Here is a 22,660-nt window from a genome sequence, read left to right on the forward strand (position 1 = left end):
TATGCGATTACTTGAGAAATGTGCACAGTAGACTTTATAATCATGTATAAATATCTAGATTCAGGACATTCATAAAAGTAACTTAAAAAACTTATGAGAGTTAGCCGTTACTCTACTAACGAAAAATCCCGTATTAAAACCACATTCATTCAAGTTTACTAATTATACAGCCTTCAACTGTGCGCAATCAAAACCAGATGTCCAATGTCCAATCAAAAACAAACCTGTTTTATCGACAGATCGTATTCTTGATCAAAAACAATACTGTTGTCTTCCACAGATGTTTACAAACAAAATCATATGTTATTTATAGATAAATATTTCCATATAGGTACGTAATGCTGCCAATCTGAAGGACCACCAATTTAATTTGACAGAACTAAAAAATAGCTTTATTCCTTTCTTATACTAATGGTGTAAAAGACGATATAGTGACTAGGATTGAGAAGGGAATGTTAGATTGGTTTGGACACGTAGAGCGGATGAAGGATAATAGGATTGCAAAAGCGGTATATAAAGCGAAAGTTGATGGTAGGGCTGGCAGAGGAAGACCGAGAAGGACTTATGATGACCAAATTGGAGATGTCCTTAGAAAAGGTTCAATACGATCTACTCTGAACCGGCGTGCGTGTATGAAGCGATTGATGAATGTGGAGGAAGCAAGAGAAGTGTGTCAGGATCGAAGCAAATGGAATTCTATAGTCTCTGCTTACCCCGGTGGGAAATAGGCGTGAGTTTATGTATGTATGTATGTATGTGTATACTAATGGTGCTGATTTCTGTTCACACCATCTAAGATTATTGTAAGTTATACCTGTCATTTTTTTATCCGCCGAAAAAGAAAGGGACGGGTAATCGACAGGCATAAAATTTATGGTATACACGTCAATTTTAGGCAGAAATTTAAAAATCCCTTCCAAAACTTTATATTGGCCAATAACCCGACAGAATTAAGTTGACAGCACACGTCAAACGGATTGCACATGCGCGAGATGCCTATTTAATTCGCCCAAGATACTCTTTCATTTTAAAATTAACAGTTGTCAATTATCCGTCCCTTACTTTTTCGGCGGATAAGAAAGGGACAGGTATAACTTAAAATAATATAAGAGGTGTCTGCGGGAATCGCCGCTTGATGGGGTTGGTAATCCACCTCACAACCCACACGGTAGAAGATCATATATTTAAGGACCTCCAATCTAAGGTGGCTGCAAATTGTCTTATGATCATTTATAACTCTGCCCACCCCACTTGGGTTTACGTGTGTGGGTTTATGTATGTATACTATGTAGGTAAAAATGCTGCATTTGCCGGTCCAATTCGTCCGTTACCGCACTAGACGGATTCGGTTCGGATAGGTAATATCTGGGTAATATACTTAATATGTTAGAATGTCTATGTGATATGGATACTGCCTGGTTTTATTGTGGTTGGACTGTTATTGCATATTTCTGGGATACATTGTTGAGAAATGAGAAATATGACTCTGTACTCGTATCAGTTTCATTTGTTTTAACCGACTTGAAAAAAAGAGGTTATTAACCTAACCCGTATGTACTCGTTTGTAATATTGAAAAAAATAAATAAAAAAAATACACAATATTCGTACAAATTACACAATTGTCGCTGACGTCGCATTTCAATTTCTTGGCGAATCTGATTTGCACCTTTTGCGGTTGTCAATAAGACAAATTATTTTAGCAAAAAATTGCTGATTCGTCAGTTTGCAAAGTCAGCCCCGATAGGTTAGTCTATGTACGTGAGCTTCTAGACACGTGCGACAAATACAGGTCTATATATGTGTTTTGTTTGTAATTTTGTATTTCCTGGGTGTGCAATAATGTATTTGTTATATTATATTAGTCTACGAATTTCTCAGAACAAATTATTGCAATAAAAATCGTATTTCAATAATTCTTTTGAATTTACGTAATTTTGTCATGGACTTGCCAAAGTTGTTTTTATCAATGTCTTCATAGGTGTTATGAACAAATGGAATGAAAAAAAATATTTCTTTTTTAAACTAGGTTGATTAAGATTAACCAATCGATCGAGCAGCCTCCGTGGTCTAGTGGTTAGAGAGTTAGGCTCACTCAGTATCTGGTGGTCCGGGTTCGATTCCCGATGGGGACATTGTCGAAATCACTTTGTGAGACTGTCGTTTGTTTGGTGAGGAGTTTTCAGGCTTGAGTCACCTGATTCTCTGAAAATGTAAGATGATTCCGTGCTTCGGAGGGCACGTTAAGCCGTTGGTCCCGGCTATTAGCCGTAAAAACACCTCCACCAACCCGCAGTGGAGCAGCGTGGTGGAGTATGCTCCATACCCCCGACGGTTGATTGAGGGGAGGCCTGTGCCCAGCTGTGGGACGTATATAGGCTGTTTATGATGAATCGATTGATCGATTTTTAAAACCTAAAAAGAGTTTAAGTAGTAAATTCAATGTTTCATACAAAAGACATCAACGAGAGCACAATAAAAATATTTTTAGGAATATTTTTTACCGTTTTATAAAGTGAATTTTCTTAACCATTGAATTCGACTTTGTGAGTTTGAATTCGTGTTAGGATTATAGATAATTAATATCACATGGTTTCCAGGCGTCCAGTTTATGGCAATTGTCCCCCCCCACCCCCTGTTACATGGGACTTAAACATAGCTAGCGAGAGTGAGTGTATATAGGTATTATAGGTATTATACACCACTGCCTACCCCTTTCGCAGATACACGCGTAATGTTTTATTATGTTGTAAAGTGTTAATACTACTATACTTTACTTACTATATACTTTCTTTTTGAATAAAGATTATTATTATTATTAATACTGCTTGGTTTTGTAATGCAAATTGTTTAAGTTTTTAAGACAATAGCTTATAGCAAACAAATGATAATTTATCGTTTTGTTCATTGTTTGAATCAATCCTTTATTTATACAAATGAGGGCTTGATTACCACACATTAAGGCGAAGGAATTCATTCAAATTACAATTAACCGTGAACCAAGTACCTCCAAGTTCAAACAATAATTACAAAAATCAATTACGCACTATTAATACGAGATTACCTACTCATTTCAATACACGAACATCGATTAACTTACTAAGGCCACTAGTTCACTTTAACTGTGTTAATTCGATAACCATTTGGTTAAAATAACTACTAAGTTACATTCCAATGTTGAATTTAACTGGTAGCTTAACTGTGGTTCTGTTAAGTCGGGTCAAATTGCTATAGATTTGTTTTTATGTGATCTACTAGGTCGATATGTAGATATTGGTATAGTTTTTTTTTATTTAGATGATGTACTGGAAGGTTTGAAGTGGCAAGTTTTAAATAGAGACATCACGACAAGGCATTTAGTTAATTTGATTAGTTAACTTTTGTGGTGTAGTGGTTAGAGCACTCACGATCCGGAGGTTCGGGTTCGATTCCGGCGATGCGGCGAGCAGAGAGTGTTATACTACATACAGTGTGTTACTTGTGTTAGTAACATCGTAACGAAATCTTTGAGAGATGATTCTGACCACGATTCTGAGTTGATATCAAGTGGAATTTTCCGTCGCAATAGTATTGAACCGAAAATAATGAAAGAAATACAAAAATTTTCCCGACAGGAAATTCCACTTGATATTAAATCAGAATCATGGTCTGAATCATCCCCCTCAGTATTCGTTACGATGTCACTAACACCCATACCTACTTGTATGGCTACCTGTATATACTTGTATGGGGTGTAAGTGATTCAGCTCATTATTCTGAGTTAATATCAAGTGTAACTTTCGATCGCAAAAGTATAGAATTGAAAATAATTAAGAAAACCTAAAAAATCATTAATTTTGCGACGGAAAATTTCACTTGATATTAACTCAGAATCATGGTCTGAATCATCCCCCTCAGTATTCGTTACGATGTTACTAACACCCTGTATACGTACAGCTCTGCCTACCTCTTTAGGGAGGCGTGATGCTATATTATGTTGTCTATGTCTTTTCAACCATTAAATAAAACACCGTTTTTCCACGCAGTTTAGACACTGCCGTTCATAATACATGAGCCTTCTAAACCTATTGTCCGTTTAGACAATTTGAAAAACAAATACTTGTCGACCTGAGTCCAGGTCAAGGCACACACAATGCCATCTCCATTGTAACCGCAATGTAACTAATTGTCGCCTGTAATAAGCTTGTAACGATGTGATAACTCTGGGAAACTGTCTATGACAAGGTGCTGGGATATCGGGTAGGTATTGTTCTTTGTGCCAAGTTGGTATGTGGAATTACATTTGGTGTGATGAATATCCAAAAATAAACTTAAAAAATAAATATATTTTGTTTAATTTCTCTATTTGATACATAACATAAACAGCCTATATACGTCCCACTGCAGGGCACAGGCCTCCCCTCAATCAACCGGAGGGGGTATGGAGCATACTCCACCACGCTGCTCCACTGCGGGTTGGTGATCTCTATTTGATATGATTGCAAAATGTTTATTGAAAGTAACTTCTTCTTATTGTATGGGTTGTGAGGTGGAATACCAGCTTCATCAACCCTGGTGTCAAGGTTATGATTGAGCCGCCAAAGGCCTCTGACATGGCTCATGTAGCGATTACTCACTTACATCACTAAATAGTAACCGAAACTGACGATTGTATATTAGTCTATAATACAACACTATTACTAACCTACTACTATTTTAAAACATCTTATCGCTGAAGAGACGAAGTGGCAGAAAAATATTCTCACTTCTGCTGCACCAACCCGCAGTGGAGCAGCGTGGTGAAGTATGCTCCATACCCTCTCCGGTTGATTGAGTAGAGGCCTGTGCGCAGCAGTGGAACGTATATAGGCTGTTTATGTTATGTATGTCATTTCTGATGTCCACCTTATCGCTGTTCTAATAGGTATTTCTCCACTGGACTGGCCGTGAAGGAGAAGGAAACATCCTTATTGCAAAACGAAGAATAAGAAAATACCAGGTTGGAAAATTCCACTTGATATTAACTCAGAATCATGAGCTGAATTATCCTCCTCAGTATTTGTTACGATTTCACTTACACCCTGCACAAGTACGTACAGGTAGCCATACAAGTACGTAAGGATGTTAGTGACACCGTAACGAATACTAAGGGGGATGATTCAGACTTTGATCCTAAGTCGATATCAAGTTGAATTTCCTGTCGGAAAATTCATGAAAATTTTAGTGTGTACGGCGCTAGAGTCGCGGATTCTGCACAAAATTACAACAACTTAGCTATTCACTTTTAGTTTCACAACGTTTCTATACATGGAGACTCGCATATTTCGCGAACAATTTCAATCGCAACTAACGATAAACATCTGATGCCTGCAGCTCTTAAATGTACTTACAACTTCACTACAACTTTACCATTTACCTTAGGGACCTTCCACACGGCACGATCGGATATCGTTAGGATGGCCGTTTTAGACCACATGCACCAAAAAAGACGACATTTGACTATTTTTGCTGACGTGAAATGGATTATTTCATACAAATTTCAGTGAAATTTATTTGTATGAATACAAGGTTATAAGTTAGATATTATAATAATAATTATAATAAGTTCGCACAAGCGCATGGCGCCAGAAGCTGACATGCAAATTTAAAACAGATAAAATTAGACATGATTGATTGACGATTTGTATTAAATTAAAGATTTTCATCAACCCTTTACTCAAATCGTCACTTATTTCGATATCGCACGAACAACATCGCGCCGTGAGGAAGTCCACTTACCATTTACCTTAACATTCCTTCTAAAACCATTCTCACTTGGCATACATAACAAGGAACATTGTACTTTAAAAGGTTGTCAGTAAGGTTGAACGATGTTGGTTTAGCGATGTTATCACCGAGGCTATTCGACGGAAGACCGCGATGTACGTACTACTGGTTGGATTGTTCTAATCTGTTTGAATTACTCAAAATTCGCGCCCGTAATACCTATTGGTGTAGGCAGAAGTCTTCATACATAATTCAAATTCAAATTTTTACATAACGAACGTCTCATCCGCCTAAAACTACTGTAGCTTCTCACAACCTGTATAGCCGGGGAAAAGAAGCTGCAAGAAAAACCTCGGCAAAGGGCCCTAGACGTTCTTTTAAAAAAAAAAAAAATAAACATAAAATATTTTTATACAATTGAGTAATTTAGCTGCCTAATACCAGTTCTCAGACAGTTAATCCCATGCATTCATATCTTCTAAATAATCACTAACTTTATAATAACCTTTTTTGAAAAGTTTTTGTTTAACTACTGTCTTAAAACAGTTGAAATAAACTTACTGGTGCTCTCGCTTTTGGTGTCCTTAGATATAAAAATTTTTTTCGTTTTTTAACTTTTTATCCATCTATTTTTAGCACGTAATTTTGCCTTTCCAGTGAAGATACAAAGTGAGTCTTTTTGTCCTTGTACATGCAATCATTATTAAATCAATCCGATCTATTATTTCACAATATTAAGGATTTTCCTTGCCTGCAGCCTTTATGGGACAAGTTAGACCTTGTTTGATTTTATCTCTTATTACATTCCGTGAATAGGTATCGATAAATAATAACAATAGGCTAGTTTACAACTAGTCAAATCAGCTACCTACTTTTTACTAAACGGCAAAACACGAAATTACTATGGAATTTGTATGAAAAAGCAAACTGTGACGTCGTAGAAAAACGTGATAAAATATCGGATTATTACGTTTTTCTTGATTAAAATTCATAAATAAGTTAAACTGAAAATAAAAAATGTTTTTCGTTAGTTTTAGATCTGTCTTCATTTACACACTGCTCTTGCTTCCTCCACATTCATCAATCGTTTCATACACGCACGCCGGTTCAGAGTAGATGAACTTTTATATATAAATAAATAGGATCCACAGATTACCGGGGTCTTTGGCTCAAAAATAATCCTGACGCCATGTTTGAAGAGGTCTGTCATTGATCTTACACGAAACAAAAACAAGAATACAGTATTTATCGATTTATATTTTCCCACAACTAGTTTCACGGCCTCTGTGGTCCGGTGGTTGAGCGTTGGGCTCACGATCCAGAGGCCCCGGGTTCGCATCCCGGTGGGGACATATCACAAAAATCACTTTGTGATCCTTATGGTTAGGACATTACAGGCTGATCACCTGATTTTCCGAAAGTAAGATAATCTGTGCTTCGGAAGGCACGTTAAGCCGTTGGTCCCGGTTACTGCTCACTGATGTAAGTATGTAGTCGTTATATGAGCCATATCAGGGGCCTTTGGCGGCTCAGTAATAACCTTGACCCTAGAGTTGATGAGGTTGGTATTCCACCTTACAACCCACACGATAAGAAGACAACTAGTTTGAAATCTCATAATAATAAAGTAGACTTTTCTTTGTGACGCAAGCTAACTCTTCCTCGTCCTCATAACGTTACTATGTGGTGAATCTTCATCGATGACTGGCATACAATGACTGATTTATGACTTACTATAGCTCTTAACTGTCAACGGGAAGTATTTTCATCGCGATGTGTCATTTACGATTAATATTATGCGCACACTGCACATACCAACACGGATATTACTTTATCAGCGAATACGTCACGCCTATGTACCATCACAGAAGTGCAGTCAATGAGCCCAGCGATCATTTTTATTTATTCTTTTTACCTTTGATGGGTTTGTTCTTGGCCCCAGAGTTGCCCGAAGGCATTGACGAGGCCTAAAATGGAGCAAGCTCGCTCAGCAGGTGCCTGATCACTCTGGCTTTGAAAGCACCCGGGTTATATGCAAACAGTGTTAGTTATTATTTGTAAACAGTGGGGAAATTATGAACTATTAGTTGTCATAATTGTAAAATTTGTTTTTGTAGTTGTTTTTGGTCTAATACAGAAACGTCATGTAACTAGGAGGTCTTAAGTGCAACCAGTTAATTTATTACTTTGCAGGAAACTGATTGATCTTTTGGACCTTATCGTAACTATCCCCGAAGGCATAGGCCTTCTCCTTATGTATCGACTTTTCTTTTGTTTGTGATTTTGTAACAGCCTCCGTGGTCTGGTGGTTAGAGCATTGGGCTCATGATCTGGAAGTCCAGGTTCGATTCCCGATGGGGACATTGTCGAAATCACTTGTGAGACTTTCCTTTGTTAGGTAAGGACATTGCAGGCTTGAATCACCTGATTGTCCAGAAAAGTAAGATGATTCCGTGCTTCGGAGGGTACGTTAAGCCGTCGGTGCCGGCTATTAGCCGTAAAACCTTACTATCTTCATGTATACTCGAATTTTGTACAAGAATGAGTGATACGTTTCGTGTTACAAGTAGGTACAAAATACGTATGCAACAATTATGTGCGCAAGCGCTTTTCCAGTGCGGCTTTCTAGTACGCGCAGTGCGTGACGGTAGACGAAACGCGAGGCATATGGCTATCCCTTTCTTTCATATAGGGGTGTTTCACTTCCCCTTTCAATGGCTGTACGTGATTTGTTCGCGTTCTACTCGTATGTGAGTACATTATTTGTTTTTGAGATTATTGTATCTACTGAAGAAATGAATGCATGATTGTATGCTGTGATGTTGTGTTGTTGTGATTGGGAAGTCAAGGAATTGGCCTTTGATAGACTGGAATGGTAAATGCTACACCGACAAGAGCGTGGCTCTTAAATTGATGATGATGATGTATCTGCTGGCTGCAGAAGCTGCAACTACTAAAAAAAAAAACTACTAAATCTTTTTGTAAAGAGTTTTCTTGTCCTACCTATCCACCGGACCTGATACACATCCACCCCTCGCCAGCCATGTTTAAATATAGAATACGGAATAAAACTACGTATAGAACGGTAATTCTCCGTCCCCCACCAGCGCCTACCTAGGTTTACCTCGTCCCTGGTCGAATACAACTTAGACTTGTATCGTATGGCGTCAGACGTCACACACACATATGCGCGTGTACGTTAACGTCAATGTGTAGTGTCTGTGTACAACGAGGTTGTTTGTATGAAGTGTCCGGGGTGTGGTTTAAGTCCCATCCCTTGTAATAGAGGGCGAGCCTACTGCCGCTAACCGGGCTGCAAATCAAAAACCAAACATGGATTCAAATTCACAAAGTTGAATTCAGTGGTTTAGACTCCGTGGTCCAGTGGTTGAGTGTTGGGCTCACGATCCGGAGGTCCCGGGTTCGAATCCCGGTGGGGACATATCACAAAAATCACTTTGTGATCCCTAGTTTGGTTAGGACATTACAGGCTGATCACCTGATTGTCCAAAAAGTAAGATGATCCGTGCTTCGGAAGGCACGTTAAGCCGTTGGTCCCGGTTACTACTTACTGATGTAAGTAAGTAGTCGTTACATGAGCCATGTCAGGGGCCTCTGGCGGCTCAATAGTAACCCTGACACCAGGGTTGATGAGGTTGGTACTCCACCTCACATCCCACACGATAGAAGAAGAAGAAGTGGTTTAGAGCCCGAATCCCGGGATTTAAACCCGTGACACTAAAATGCAAGTCACGCGTTCTCCGAGCAGAGCTATCACGGAAATTGGTTATTTGTACATTATTATACAAAAACCTTGTTTAATAATGTACAAATAACTACCTACCCCATTGGGCGTAAGTGAATTTATGTATGTATGAATGTCTTATTTGTTGAAATAAGATATGATCTTTATTGGAACGGGTGTCTTCAATGAATTGTGAATACAATAACTAATTAATTATTCATTTGGTGTCGGGGAATTCGTATGCGTGGTACATATGCTTATATTATTCGTACCTTCAAAATAATGAGGCTGATGGAGGGGTATATACAACCCGAGCAGGAATACAAAACATAAATAAAATCAAATCAAATATACTTTATTGCACAGAACTAAATTACAACAATCAGACATAACATATGAATACAGTACAATTTGGGCGGCCTTATTGCTCTAGAGCGATTTCTTCCAGGCAACCACCAAAAGGAAACAAACATAAATAAAGTCTCAACGTGGTAAAGAGGCACATCCATCGCAAGATGGCCGCCTATTGTACTTATTTTTTCATCTGTACAGTATGTCCTGTGTTTATGTTTTTGTTCAATAAAGAATTATTGATTATTGAACTAAGTACCCACACCTCGCCGAGCTGTAAAACCAACGTGATAGGTGGTGAGTCCTATCGCTGTCTATAATGCCGCTTCGCGACTTTATGGCTAAATTAAGAAAAATACGGTTACAAGTGTCTGCAGGATATATCTAGGTACTTCTGGTTAAGCTTTACAATAGAATAAAAAAACTAGATTTTTATTGTAATCGCAGAGCGTCTTCAAAATAGTTACGCGGCGGGTGTAGTGCTGCTGTTGCTCGACAGAGGCGCAGTACATTTATCAATGTGTGATGCAAAAAACCCTTCTCAATGAATAGGTACCTAGAATTATAGTAAGTAGGTAACGGCCTCCGTGGTCCAGTGGTTGAGCGTTGGACTCACGATCCGGAGGTCCTGGGTTCGATTCCCAGTGGGGACATATCACAAAAATTACTTTGTGGTCCCTAGTTTGGTTAGGACATTACAGGCTGATCACCTGATTGTCCGAAAGTAAGACGATCCGTGCTTCGGAAGGCACGTTAAGCCGTTGGTCCCGGTTACTACTTACTGTGTAAGTACGTAGTCGTTATAAATGAGTCATGTCAGGGGCCTTTGGCGGCTCAATAGTAACCCTGACACCAGGGTTGATGAGGTTAGTAATTCGCCTCAAAACCCACACGATAGAAGAAGAAGATTATAGTTTTTTTTTTAATTTTCCACGCCACATCCTTGAACTTAGCACCCATTATCAATTTTTCTGATTACATAATAAACTGTGAAGATAATTGACTATGGATTTATAACTAAAATCGTGATCTTCGTGATCAAATCCTAGATATGTACGTAATAGTTTTTGTTTTTAATAATTTTGTTACGCGAATTGTATTTTTTTTGTTTATGTTTGATTGATAGAAGCTCATTAAGATTTTTTTTTGGGTTTTTATCAATAAGGATGTTAGATTATTATTATCATAATGTGTATACCAAATGTGTGGTGTTATTATTATGTTATTCATGCAGCGTGAGTAAAAATCAATATATTATATATTAGATTTAACGTGTTACCGGTTAGTTACGGGTCTGTTTTTTTCACAATTTAATCCATGGAGATCTTTGTATATTTCTTTTTTATCAAAAATATTGAACTGGCAGATGTAAGGATTCTTTTTTATGCAGAAATATAAAAAAAAAATAACAGAAATGCTTACAGAAAAGCATGCCTATATCTAACAGTTTTCTCTTGAAACATAATCGAGGGTCAGAAAACTGCAGATACTCTTCAAATAGTGGCGTCTTTCAATTGCGATACGTACGTGAAAGGGATACAGCTAGTTTTAGATCTGTCAAACTAATATAAAATAAAGTTTCTATCGGCCACAATCCGCACCAGTAGGTATCTAGTTAAACACTAAACATTCCTTATCATAACCATCTGTCTACCCTACCCTCAACTAAACAACGGAAACTAGACAAAGAATGAATAATCAATTATTACCTGAACACTATAATTGTCAAGTGTCACAGTTCTCGAGGATTTCCATCGCCAATGCGCACGCGCACTGGTTCGCATTGACGACATTCCGCTACCGAGTTCCAAAACTCATTCTGTCCTTGTTTAATTGTATGTAATAAAGAAGGATAGGTTTTGAGTGTGACCACGATTATGTGAATGTCAATATTAATCGGTGTGCTAAGCTTCATTGAAGTTTGGAGATACTATATCGACGGGGAAGAAGCAAATACTCCTATCTTACAGTTAGGTCTGTGTAAGATAGGAGTATTTGCTTCTTCCCCGTCGATATGTAGAGTAAGTTGAATATTTTTTTCTGTTTTTACTCTTTACGACATAAACAAATCCCTAATCGAGTAAGAAATTAACGATAAGATTATATTTTATTATATTTGCTATTAAAGAGATCCTAATATTAAAGAGATTCTAATACATAATACGTAACATACATAAACAGTTCATACATGTCCCACTGCTGTGCACAGGCCTCCTCTCAATCAACCGGAGGGGTATGGAGCATACTCCACCACGCTGCTCCACTGCGGGTTGGCGGGGGTGTTTGGGCTAGTAACCCGGCACCAACGGCTTAGCGTGCCTTCCGAAGCACAGAGTCATCTTACTTTTTCGGACAATCAGGTGATTCAAGCCTGCAATGTCCTTACCAACAAAGGACAGTCTCACAAAGTGATTTCGACAATGTCCCCATCGGGAATCGAACCCGGCCCCTAACGCTCTAACCAGTAGACTTCGGAGGCTGTTAGAAGAGTCTAATAGCATTTTAATTTTAAGTAAGATCATAGAATAGGGAATAATACCAGTAAGATACAAGAAGGTTCACATTTGATCAAGGATTATTTCGTGGAAGCCAGTTCAGTATGCAGCGCACGATCACCCACAATACGCCAATGTAGAGCCAATTTAGTTTCTGTCCGGTTATTTTAATAAGATGTCACGTCAAACAGACAGACAGGCAGTACTCCTCTTGTCTTATTAAATTTAGAGATACCTACCTATTTGACATAACCACAAGACGATACGATGGTAATTATTATTTGAATAAAAATATAAATAAAGTAATAATTAATTTAAAAATATAATAATGAAAGTAAATTTATAATAGAATTTTTCACTGTGGGTTGATGTTTTTACGGCTAATAGCCGGGACCAACGGCTTAACGTGCCCTCCGAAGCACGGAATCATCTTACTTTTTCAGATCATCAGGTGATTCAAGCCTGAACAGTCGTTACCAAACAGAGGCTAGTTTCCAAAGTGATTTCGCCAATGTCCTCATCGAGAAACGAACCCGGGCCTCCAGGGGCCTGTTTAATAAAACTTACAATTGTAAATTACAATGACAATTTGATGTACATTGCGGAGTGTGTGATCACGAATATTGTGCAGTTTCATATTAGCTACGTAATGAACACTAAATTGTCGTTGTAATTTACAATTGTAAGTTTTATGAAACAGGCCCCTGATCGTGAGCCTAACTCTAACCACTAGACCACGGAGGCTGTTTACTAGTATGTTGAATACTAGTATTGATTATTTAAGGAATGTAAAGCAGATATATACAGTGTAGTATATAGTAAACTTAATTCTCTTGTCAGTCAGGTTTGACGGGAATAAGCTGCATTGTTTTATTTGTAAAGTCACTTGGTATGTAGGTACCCGATGGCATTTCCTGGTCGGTTAACTTAATTTACTTAATAAGTGATAAGTATGTTTCGGTTAATGCTGGCATTTTTCACGGTACAGAACACCATTGTATCTTTAAAAAGAGGGTATTTAAATTGTTTCTGTCAACTACTAGATAACTTATCTGTACACCTGGGTTTTAAGTTAAAATTCATTACCCGCGAATCTGTAATTTCCCGTACTCTCTTCCTTTCCGGACCTTTTGAGCAAGATTGGATAGGCAGTTTCTAGGTAAGCATGTTCCACCTTCCATCGTCACTTACCCTCAGGTGAGATTGCGGTCAATTGCTTGCCTATCGTGAAAAAAAACTGTTTGGAGACGTTCGTACCACAACGCGTTGAAAAATTTAAAAAGATTTGACATAGTATATACAATAATATCTAGACAGGTCCTACATTCTTCTAGCCCATATGTGATGTCCGTCAAAATTTATAATAATTATAGTAATTACGTCCTTCTAGGTCTTCCTCTGCCAGCCCTACCACCAACCTTCACGTTATATGCAAATAAACAATATTGAATAATATTATGTGTAGAAGGGACACACTCCGCCCCGCACCAATACGGGCTTGATTTACCTCAACCCCCCGATGGGGTTAAGGAGTAAGATAGGTCTGCCTCTCTTACATGTACGGGTCAAGCAAATGAACAAACTATACATTATTAGATGTTCGTTATTATAAAAAATGACGATTCTAAATAATGAATAAAGATATTTTTGCAATAAATTGATTTATTGATTATTCTTATAGGATTTGGTGAAGTGGCTCATAAACTGCCTATATACGTCCCACTGCTGGGCACAGGCCTCCCCTCAATCAACCGGAGGGGGTATGGAGCATACTCCACCAAGCTGCTCCACTGCGGGTTGGTGGAGGTGTTTTTACGGCTAATAGCCGGGACCAACGGCTTAACGTGCCCTCCGAAGCACGGAATCATCTTACTTTTTCGGACAATCAGGTGATTCAAGCCTGAAAAGTCCTTACCAAACAAAGGACAGTCTCACAAAGTGATTTCGACAATGTCCCCATCGGGAATCGAACCCGGACCTCCAGATCGTGAGCCTAACGCTCTAACCACTAGACCACGGAGGCTGTTAAAGGTGAAGTGAAGTGGCTAATCACAGGTTTTTTTTATTAAAAAAAAAGATTTAGAACCCATCCATTTACAGCTAAAACATTCACATTTTTACTTGATTATTACATCAAGTGTACGTAAATATGAGTTCCCGAGAAATGCATTTTCGGAGGTATGTGACTTTAGTGTAGAGGTATTTCGCTTGCGATTTATTACTATTGCGGTATTAATCTTCATCTATTAACCTCTAGCCATATCAGCCAATCAGCTCGCGACACCAAACACTTCAGGACCCCGATACCGACCTCGCCGGCGTGGTCGACGATTTCCCTCATTCAGCGCTGATCGCTAACGACCCACTAGGGTCGATTAATTCTTTCAAATATTTTTCCTCTCAAACGACGCCCTGAGCCGAGGTTCGCGCCCAACTGGGCACCCTCAGGCCTGTTGTCTTAAACGTTGTATCGGGTGAGAGCCTTCAGCGCTCCCCATTTGTCCGGCCAAGTAGTTAATGCCATCTGCGGCAAATCTACAATAAGTAAAAAAAATAATCATCTATTAAAGTGACTGAAGCTAACGAGTTGCGAGTTGGTTAGATGCCAAGTTATAATGTCTAAGGCATACCTAGCTGTAAGTAGGCATAGTTTGCTAATAGAATGCCATTCCTGATCTTGGCTAATGTCGTTGAACTAGCTACTGGTATGTGTAAACTGGATATTACTAGAATTTAACAGAAGCATTTTAGAAAAAAAATAACTAGAGAAAAGCAGAGTAAATATGAGAAAGCTAAACTATACAAAGTTTTTTTGTTTTGGTTGGGTTGTAAAAAATACAAAAATGTATTATAATATTACTATGATAAGGGAATCCACACACACAGAGAGAGAGAGAGAGAGAGAGAGAGAGAGAGAAAGAGAGAGAGTAGGTACGTAGTCGTAGAGAAATATAAATATAATTCACAACGTTTTAAGTAGTAGAGGTAAAAAAGCTCGGCATCGATACGAATTGGTGCGGGGAAGATTGTCCGTTCTATTATTCTTTATTCTATGAGAAGACTTAAATCCATAACGAATTAGCCGCGACAGGACGCAGATTGCCTTGTCCATAGTGTCTTAGAATGTCTTTGTATCAAAACATAAGTGACAGTGCACCACTTCTCGCCGTCATCTGTTCGACCGATACTCACCAAACCACTTTTACTTTCTCAGAGAAAGCGCCGTACTGTCGACTGCGATCTGTTTCTACCGATTTGTATTATTATTTATTTAATTCATTTGTTATCAATTGTTTTGTTCTTGACTGCTGAGTTGGTTCGTGAGTTGGACAGAGGATTGCGAAGGGTTGTGTATTGTTGAATAGAGTTGTGGTAAATGAAAGCGGTGTTACCGTTACTCGTTGAAACTACTCGTACTTATCGGGCGAAGAGCGTAGTCGTAAAAATAATCATTTCATGAATTAAAGTTGTATTTAATTAGTGTAAATCTCCACTCCGCGCCATGTTGTTATACTTCAAATTGGTATTCTATTTTAGATAAGTATATGAGACAATTTTATTTGTAATTTACTGTTCCTATCGGGCGCTTATTTTGTTCGTTATTTTTCTATGTGTACAAGAAAGGGTTAATCTTGGCGTCTTAACACCAGGATGGATTTTTGATCATAGCAGTTTCGCACAAACATTTGTTAAGGATTTTTTTACGACAGGACAGTTTTCTATGGCGAGCAGTCAGAAACCTTAATAACATAATAAAAGATCTTGATATTGATATCTTCAACTGTAGTATACCATCAGTGAAGCGGAAATTGGCAAAAAGATATTAGTTGGTTAGGAGTATCATGCGTTGTAATTACGTGATCGCAGGCATTTTTCAGCTTGCAGATTTCTATCCCGGGCATTGCGGGCGACTAGTTGATTTTTTCGTGAAATGTGTTTGTTATGTTTGTATAGGCACCTAGTTTATTTTACTATCTATTGTTGCTGTATGACCAACATATACCGAAGTCTATCTGTGGAAACCTATAATTGGCTCTTTTGTGATTTATATTTATGTTTATACTGTTTATACTATTTGATGTAGCTGTTGGTTTTCCTATAAATAAATAAATTTTGGGTCAGCATGTTATAGGTATTACTGACGACAAAAGCGGCGATGGCGAAGAGGCTCTCAGACACCAAATATGTATGGTTCAAAGTCAGTAAGTAATCTTCATTTTCTTACTTGACTGTACAGACGAGTAGCGGTTCCGTCGTTGATAACAATAGTGTGAAATTGACGGATAAAGTAATACGTAGCATTAGACATGGCCATTCAAACCATTTCTCTGTATCTGCTCACATTCTACAGACTATAGTTTCAAACCGTTTTTGTGTTAGGTGCTTTCTATTGTACGAAGGGTTTCATATACGTGAATGACACACGCGATGGATGTATCTCTGACTACCCCAATTGGTAGTACAGTCGTGAGCTTATGTTATTTTTGGTTTTGTTGTGTTGGAAAGTGTTATTATCTTACATAGTTTTAATTGGGAAAGATTTCACCAATTGGTTGCTCAAATGACACTGCGGGGAAGTTCAATTCTTGCACTCCGGGGTTCAGCTGGTTAAGTCAAGGTTGCAATCCTTTCTATGGGTGACATTACCCATGAAATACCCAAAAGCCAGGTCAGTAGGTACTAACCTACTCGTTTACTTTGGTGTCTTGGTTTAGTTGATTCTACTACATCGTAGTATGTCGTTTGATGTTATTAAAAACCTTTTTATTTGACATGACTTATTGTAGATTTGCCGCAAATGGCATTAACTACTTGGCCGGACAAATGGGGAGCTCTGACGGCTCTCACCCGGTACAAAATTTAACACAACAGGGTGCCCAGTTGAAAGATTTATTCGACAGTAGAGGGTCGGTAGCGATAAGCGCTGAATGAGGGAAATTGTCAACCACGCCGGCGGGGTCAGTATCGGGGTTCTGAAGTGTTTGGTGTCGCGAGCTGATTGGCCGCTTCTATCGGCTAGAATAATCTATATTATAATCTAATATTACGCCTTCACATTTTTTTGATAAATACCCGTTCGTTTTTGCATTAGTGTAGATAATAAATGCAATTGCGAAAATCTAGTTTCTAGTTTATTTAGAAAATATACAATTAAAACTTTTTAAGCACCTTTTCACAGTCGATTTGCATAGTGTTACAACTTTTTTTTTGTTGAGTACAAAACTGCAGTCCATCCAACCTTGAAGTTTGATTGTGAAAATGTTCATTTCACGAAACCTCTCTTTATCAACGTGTTAAAGCGTCATCCATGCAAATCAGAAATTGAAACCAATTTCGTATTAAGAAACGCGTTTTTTTTGTTCATTTTGAATGAAAACCTTAATAGTATTTGTGATGTTTGATTTTTTTTTTTTTATTATTTTCAGGTAAGGGCTTTGACAATCGAGACAAATTCACCTAACGAGAAAAGGTAAAATAGAGTTTCGTGTCAGCAATGAATTATTATTTTTATATCACATCGGTGAATGAACGTACATATATAAACTCACGCCTATTTCCCACCGGGGTAAGCAGACTAGAGCCCAAATGAAACCATACACATATCTGATGTGTCAAAAAAGCCACAAATTAGAAGAAAACTGGCATAGTTACCCATGTACAATATGTTAGAAGGTACACAGTAGGCTATTGAACCCACAAACAAATGCGATACTTTATACAAAACGTCAAAACGAAAATATTCTATTGAATTTGTATAGATTACTGTCCTAGTGACGTCATCAATAAAAACAATCAACCATCGCATTCGTAATTCAAATACGAAAATAAGTAAAAAAAAAATGATATTGTTCCTCTTAGACCGGCTTCTGTTTCTGGATAAGCATTTTATAATTTATATTTTACTCAATTTAATCATGATAGAATTACGATAAAATCATTGTTTAATAGAATCAAAATCTGATTTATTCTTATCAACTGTGACCTCTGAGACTAGTACGGTTTTTGCTTGCTTTTCATGAATAAACAAAAGAACTTTAAACAAAAGGTCGCGAGTTCAATACTCAGCTGGACAAATATTTATTTAAACAAAGACATCATCGCGACTTGGTTTTCTTTGTGTTTCTCCGTTGAAAATGTATTTTACCTGTATTTAAGTCACCGGGACTGTAACCTGGAACCTGACAGAGAGCAGCAGTAAATGGCAGTACTATTCAGAGACGGAGGACAGGAGTCATAGTACGGCTTTGATGTAGACTACTCTGGGCGCCATGCCACTCGCTTCAGACAGTACTGCGGGGCGGAAGGCAAGAGGGAAACTACTGCCCTATTTTTCCCTAAAAAGTAGCATGGAGAATGCTTCACCGACAAGAGCGTGGCTCTTAAATGATGACCTATGTTTAAAAAATTCTTACCCTTAAAACTCAAAATGTTGTGATGTCCTTAGAAAAAGTTTAGTAGGCGTGCTGAACCAGCGTGCGTGTATGAAACGATTGATGGATGTGGAGGAATCAAGATAAGTGTGTCAGGATCGAAGCAAATGGAATTCCATAGTCTCTGCTTACCCCGGTGGAAATTATAATGAAGACATCTAGATTGCTTTTTCATATATAATATATTTAAGATATATTATGGTTCTGCTCATCTCATTTGGGATTACGGGCGCTGTGTGTGTATAAACATAACATAATATAAACAGCCTTATACGTCACACTGCTGGGCACAGGCCCCCCTCAATCAACCGGAGGGGGTATAGAGCATAATCCACCACGCTGCTCCACTGCGGGTTGGTGGAGGTGTTTGGGCTAGTAGCCCGGGACCAACGGCTTAGCGTGCCTTCCGAAGCACGCAACCATCTTACTTTAACAAAGACAAACCTAAACCTATATTGAAATATGATTATTCTATAAGTACTAAAATCTTTGTTGTTTAGTAAATATTTACCTAAGATTTAAATCCTATTATCTATGTTATATATGACTTAAGTAAATATCTATTATTGAAACTGGTAAGTTGTTTTGTGATGGTTACGTAAACGCGCCTTTATGTTAATATATTTGATAGTATAGACGTTTGAAGAATTACTTCATTAATGTTATTCTTGACGTGTTAAGTTGTCTGGTTTCTCTTTTTATTATTAATTTTATCTTGATAATGATTACGTCTGTATCTTGTTTTTCTGTTTGATTGCGAATAAAATTAAATATACTATGCTACGCTTTGTATACTGTCATAGTGTGTGATGATCGTATAGGAAACATAAACGGGCTGTATACGTCCCACTGCTGGGCACAGACTTCCCTCAATCAACCGGAGGAGGTATGGAGCCTGCTCCACCACGCTGCTCAAGTACGGGTTGGTGGAGGTGTTTGGGCTAATAGCCGGAACCAACAGCTTAACGTGCGCTCCAAAGCACGAAATGATCTTACTTTTTCGTACAATCAGGTGATTCAAGCATGCAATGTCCTTACCAAACAATGGACAGTCTCACAAAATGTCTCACCTTTTTTTTTAAAGAACGTCTAGTGCCCTGTGCCGAGGTTTTTCTTGCAGATTCTTTTCCCCGGCTATACAGGTTGTGAGAAGCTGCAGTAGTTTTAGGCGAATGAGACGTTCGTTATGTTAAAATTGACGATTCAAAGTGTAACTATGTTACCTACTGAATAAAGATATTTTTGAATTTGAATTGAATTTGAATGATTTACATTCCCCATCGGGTATCGAACCCGGACCTCCAGATCGTGAGCCCATCGCTCTAACCACTAGACTACGGAGGCTGATCATACCTCTATAAGAAAAACAAGATTATTTTCTATCCTTGCCGAATCGAAATGCCGATGTCTTCCTTTAAGCTTTTGAAAGCCTGTGTTGGGGAGCATCGCTCTTCCTTATAGATTAAACTTAAAAATATCCATGTTAAAACTTCGTAGTTAAAGTGGCTGCAAGCTGTCTTCTGAGTACTTGTGGCTCTGTGTACCCCATTAGGGATGCCGCCGTGTGTTCAAATATGTATGTCATGATTTTTTTTTCAAAGTTACTGTTAGTAACATACAGCCCGTGATCTTGATTCTTATTACGTTCACGTATGTGACACTTAGAAACAAAGTGGTCTGATGCAGCATGCGACAGATTAGCGATGTAGGTCAATGCGGGCCGTGGGATGCGCAAGATTCGACGCTTAGCCAAACTTGTATTATTTAGGATTGAAGGTGATTGACAGTTCTGTTAAATAATTACCAACCATTGTCAGAACAGCAGCGGGAAAAAACAAGAAAGTGTGGATGGATTGTGTGAAGAAGGATAAGTGTGTGAAAGGTGTGACTGGGATGACGACTGACAGACATGAATGGATTAGGAAAACATGTACATACATGTTGTGCGACCACACATAGAGAGTGGGATGAAGGCAGGAGGATGATGATGTACCACCACACCACTAGTCAGCCTCCGAAGCCTCACCAAACGGCCTCCGTGGTCCAGTAGTTGAGCATTGGGTTCACAATCCGGAGGCCCCCGGGTTCGAATCCCGGTGGTGGGGATAAATAACTTTGTGATCCCTAGTTTGCTTAAAATATTACAGGGTGATCACCTGATCGCCTGAAAGTAAGATCATCCGTGCTTCGGAAGATACGTTAAGCCGTTGTTCCCGGTTACTATTTACTGATGTAAGTGAGTAACCGCTACATGAGCCACGTCAGGGGCCCTTGTCGGCTCAATAATAACTCTGACACCAGGGTTGATGAGGTTGGTATTCCAACTCACAACCCACACGATAAGAAGAAGAAGACCACACCACCTATCACGTTGGTCTAACAGAAAGCTAGGTGAGGTGTGGGCACTTAGTTATTGCGACGGATGTACCTCTGACTACCCCAATTGGGATGTACTTGTGAGCTTATGTTATGTTATAACGGTCGAGCGAACTGTGTTAGTGAAAACTGCACTTAGTATAAATTATTAACTCATTGGTGCAAGTCCTTGATCGGGATTCGAACCGGCCGGCGCTTCCCGCTTGAGAAGTAAGCCTGTGAATCACAGGACAACAGTGACTACCTCCATATGAATAGAAAAGTACATTTAATCTGCTTTGTTTTAGCTTTATTTCGCATGATTTATGTAATCTAAATGCACGGTAAACTATATTTTTTGTAACATCTGTCACACTGCATTTATGGCAAATAAAGAATCTTATCTTATCTTATCATCGAATTTTGTAGGTAGGTGAGTAGGTCGGAATGTAAATATGTAGTCTCAATGCAAATAGTCAAATGCCCACGTAAATATTATTCGGAGGAGTAATCGGTCACAGGTCACCGAATGTTCTATGACAGTCTGTGGGTTTTATTGCTTCGTATACATGCAAATATAGCCGTAGTAGCTCAGTTGGTAGAACAGAAGGCTACCAACGAAAATACCTAATGCAACCGACATGACTTACATAGGTATCTTCTACTACTTACCCAGGAAGAAGAAGCTTTTATAATCATCCGTCTATATCACAAATCCAAATGTTTCCAACTGTCTGAACGGGTGTTATAGGTTCACAATATTCATTAGACCCGATAATAGTATTTTATGCAACAGTTGTATAAGAAGGGTCAAAAAATGCGAGTGGCGTGAGTTGCGATGTGAGCCTTGGCGAACATCGCAATAAGAGACGCCACGAGCATTTTTTGACCTAGTTATACAACGTTGCATACAATACTTTTTCTACGACGACGTAATTTTGGTGTAGAATTCAATAGTTCTTCATCCATTTTTCCTTTTTATTTTATACTTTTTAGTGTTTTGAAACGAAACACAAAAATTTTCCAATTTATTTTCCAACGCGCGGGAAAATGGCGGCAAATGTATACTTTTTTTTTATAGTATATCTATGGCACCAAACAAAGTAAAGGTGCCAGTTTCCAGGTCAAAAAAAAAAAACAACAACAATGCTTTTTTGGCGACATTATAGTACAGTTACACTTTGTAAACAATGCTTTTATAGGCCATAGAGCGTACACTTTTTCAAAGAGTTTAATTATGTATGTACTTATATTAGACTTTTTGGTTATTTAAATGCCAGATTAAAGTAGAGGAGTAGAAAAAGGTTATAAATAGTCACTTACACTGCACTACGTAGTATTATATTCTATGCCTGTGCCCAGCAGTGGCGTATTTAAGCTATTTTGTTTATGTTATGCACATATGGCACAGTTCATTGCTCCTGTGACCGCTATTAGGCAATATAAAATACTCGTTTTTTAGCATATAAATACGCCAATAAAATACGTACACAGAAGCTCGAAGGCTTTTTAGATAATTGCATTGAGTACTTGAGATGTA

General features: G+C 38.3%; 2 protein-coding genes across 2 annotated transcripts in view; both read left to right on the forward strand.

The window, feature by feature from the left end:
• LOC126366713 (THAP domain-containing protein 2-like) overlaps window positions 1-17,807 on the forward strand; it is a 40,219-nt gene extending 22,412 nt beyond the window's left edge. Inside the window, exon 4 of the mRNA XM_050009919.1 lies at window positions 17,761-17,807. Within this exon, the coding sequence (XP_049865876.1) occupies window positions 17,761-17,764 (4 nt within the window). The 3' untranslated portion in view covers window positions 17,765-17,807. The remainder of the gene's footprint in view (window positions 1-17,760) is intronic.
• The window catches only part of LOC126366691 (dual specificity protein kinase splB-like), a 206,745-nt gene that overhangs the window by 19,544 nt on the left and 164,541 nt on the right, over window positions 1-22,660 (forward strand). The window lies entirely within an intron of this gene.

Source organism: Pectinophora gossypiella, chromosome 5 (genome assembly GCF_024362695.1).
Source record: "Pectinophora gossypiella chromosome 5, ilPecGoss1.1, whole genome shotgun sequence".
Lineage (NCBI taxonomy): Eukaryota > Metazoa > Arthropoda > Insecta > Lepidoptera > Gelechiidae > Pectinophora > Pectinophora gossypiella.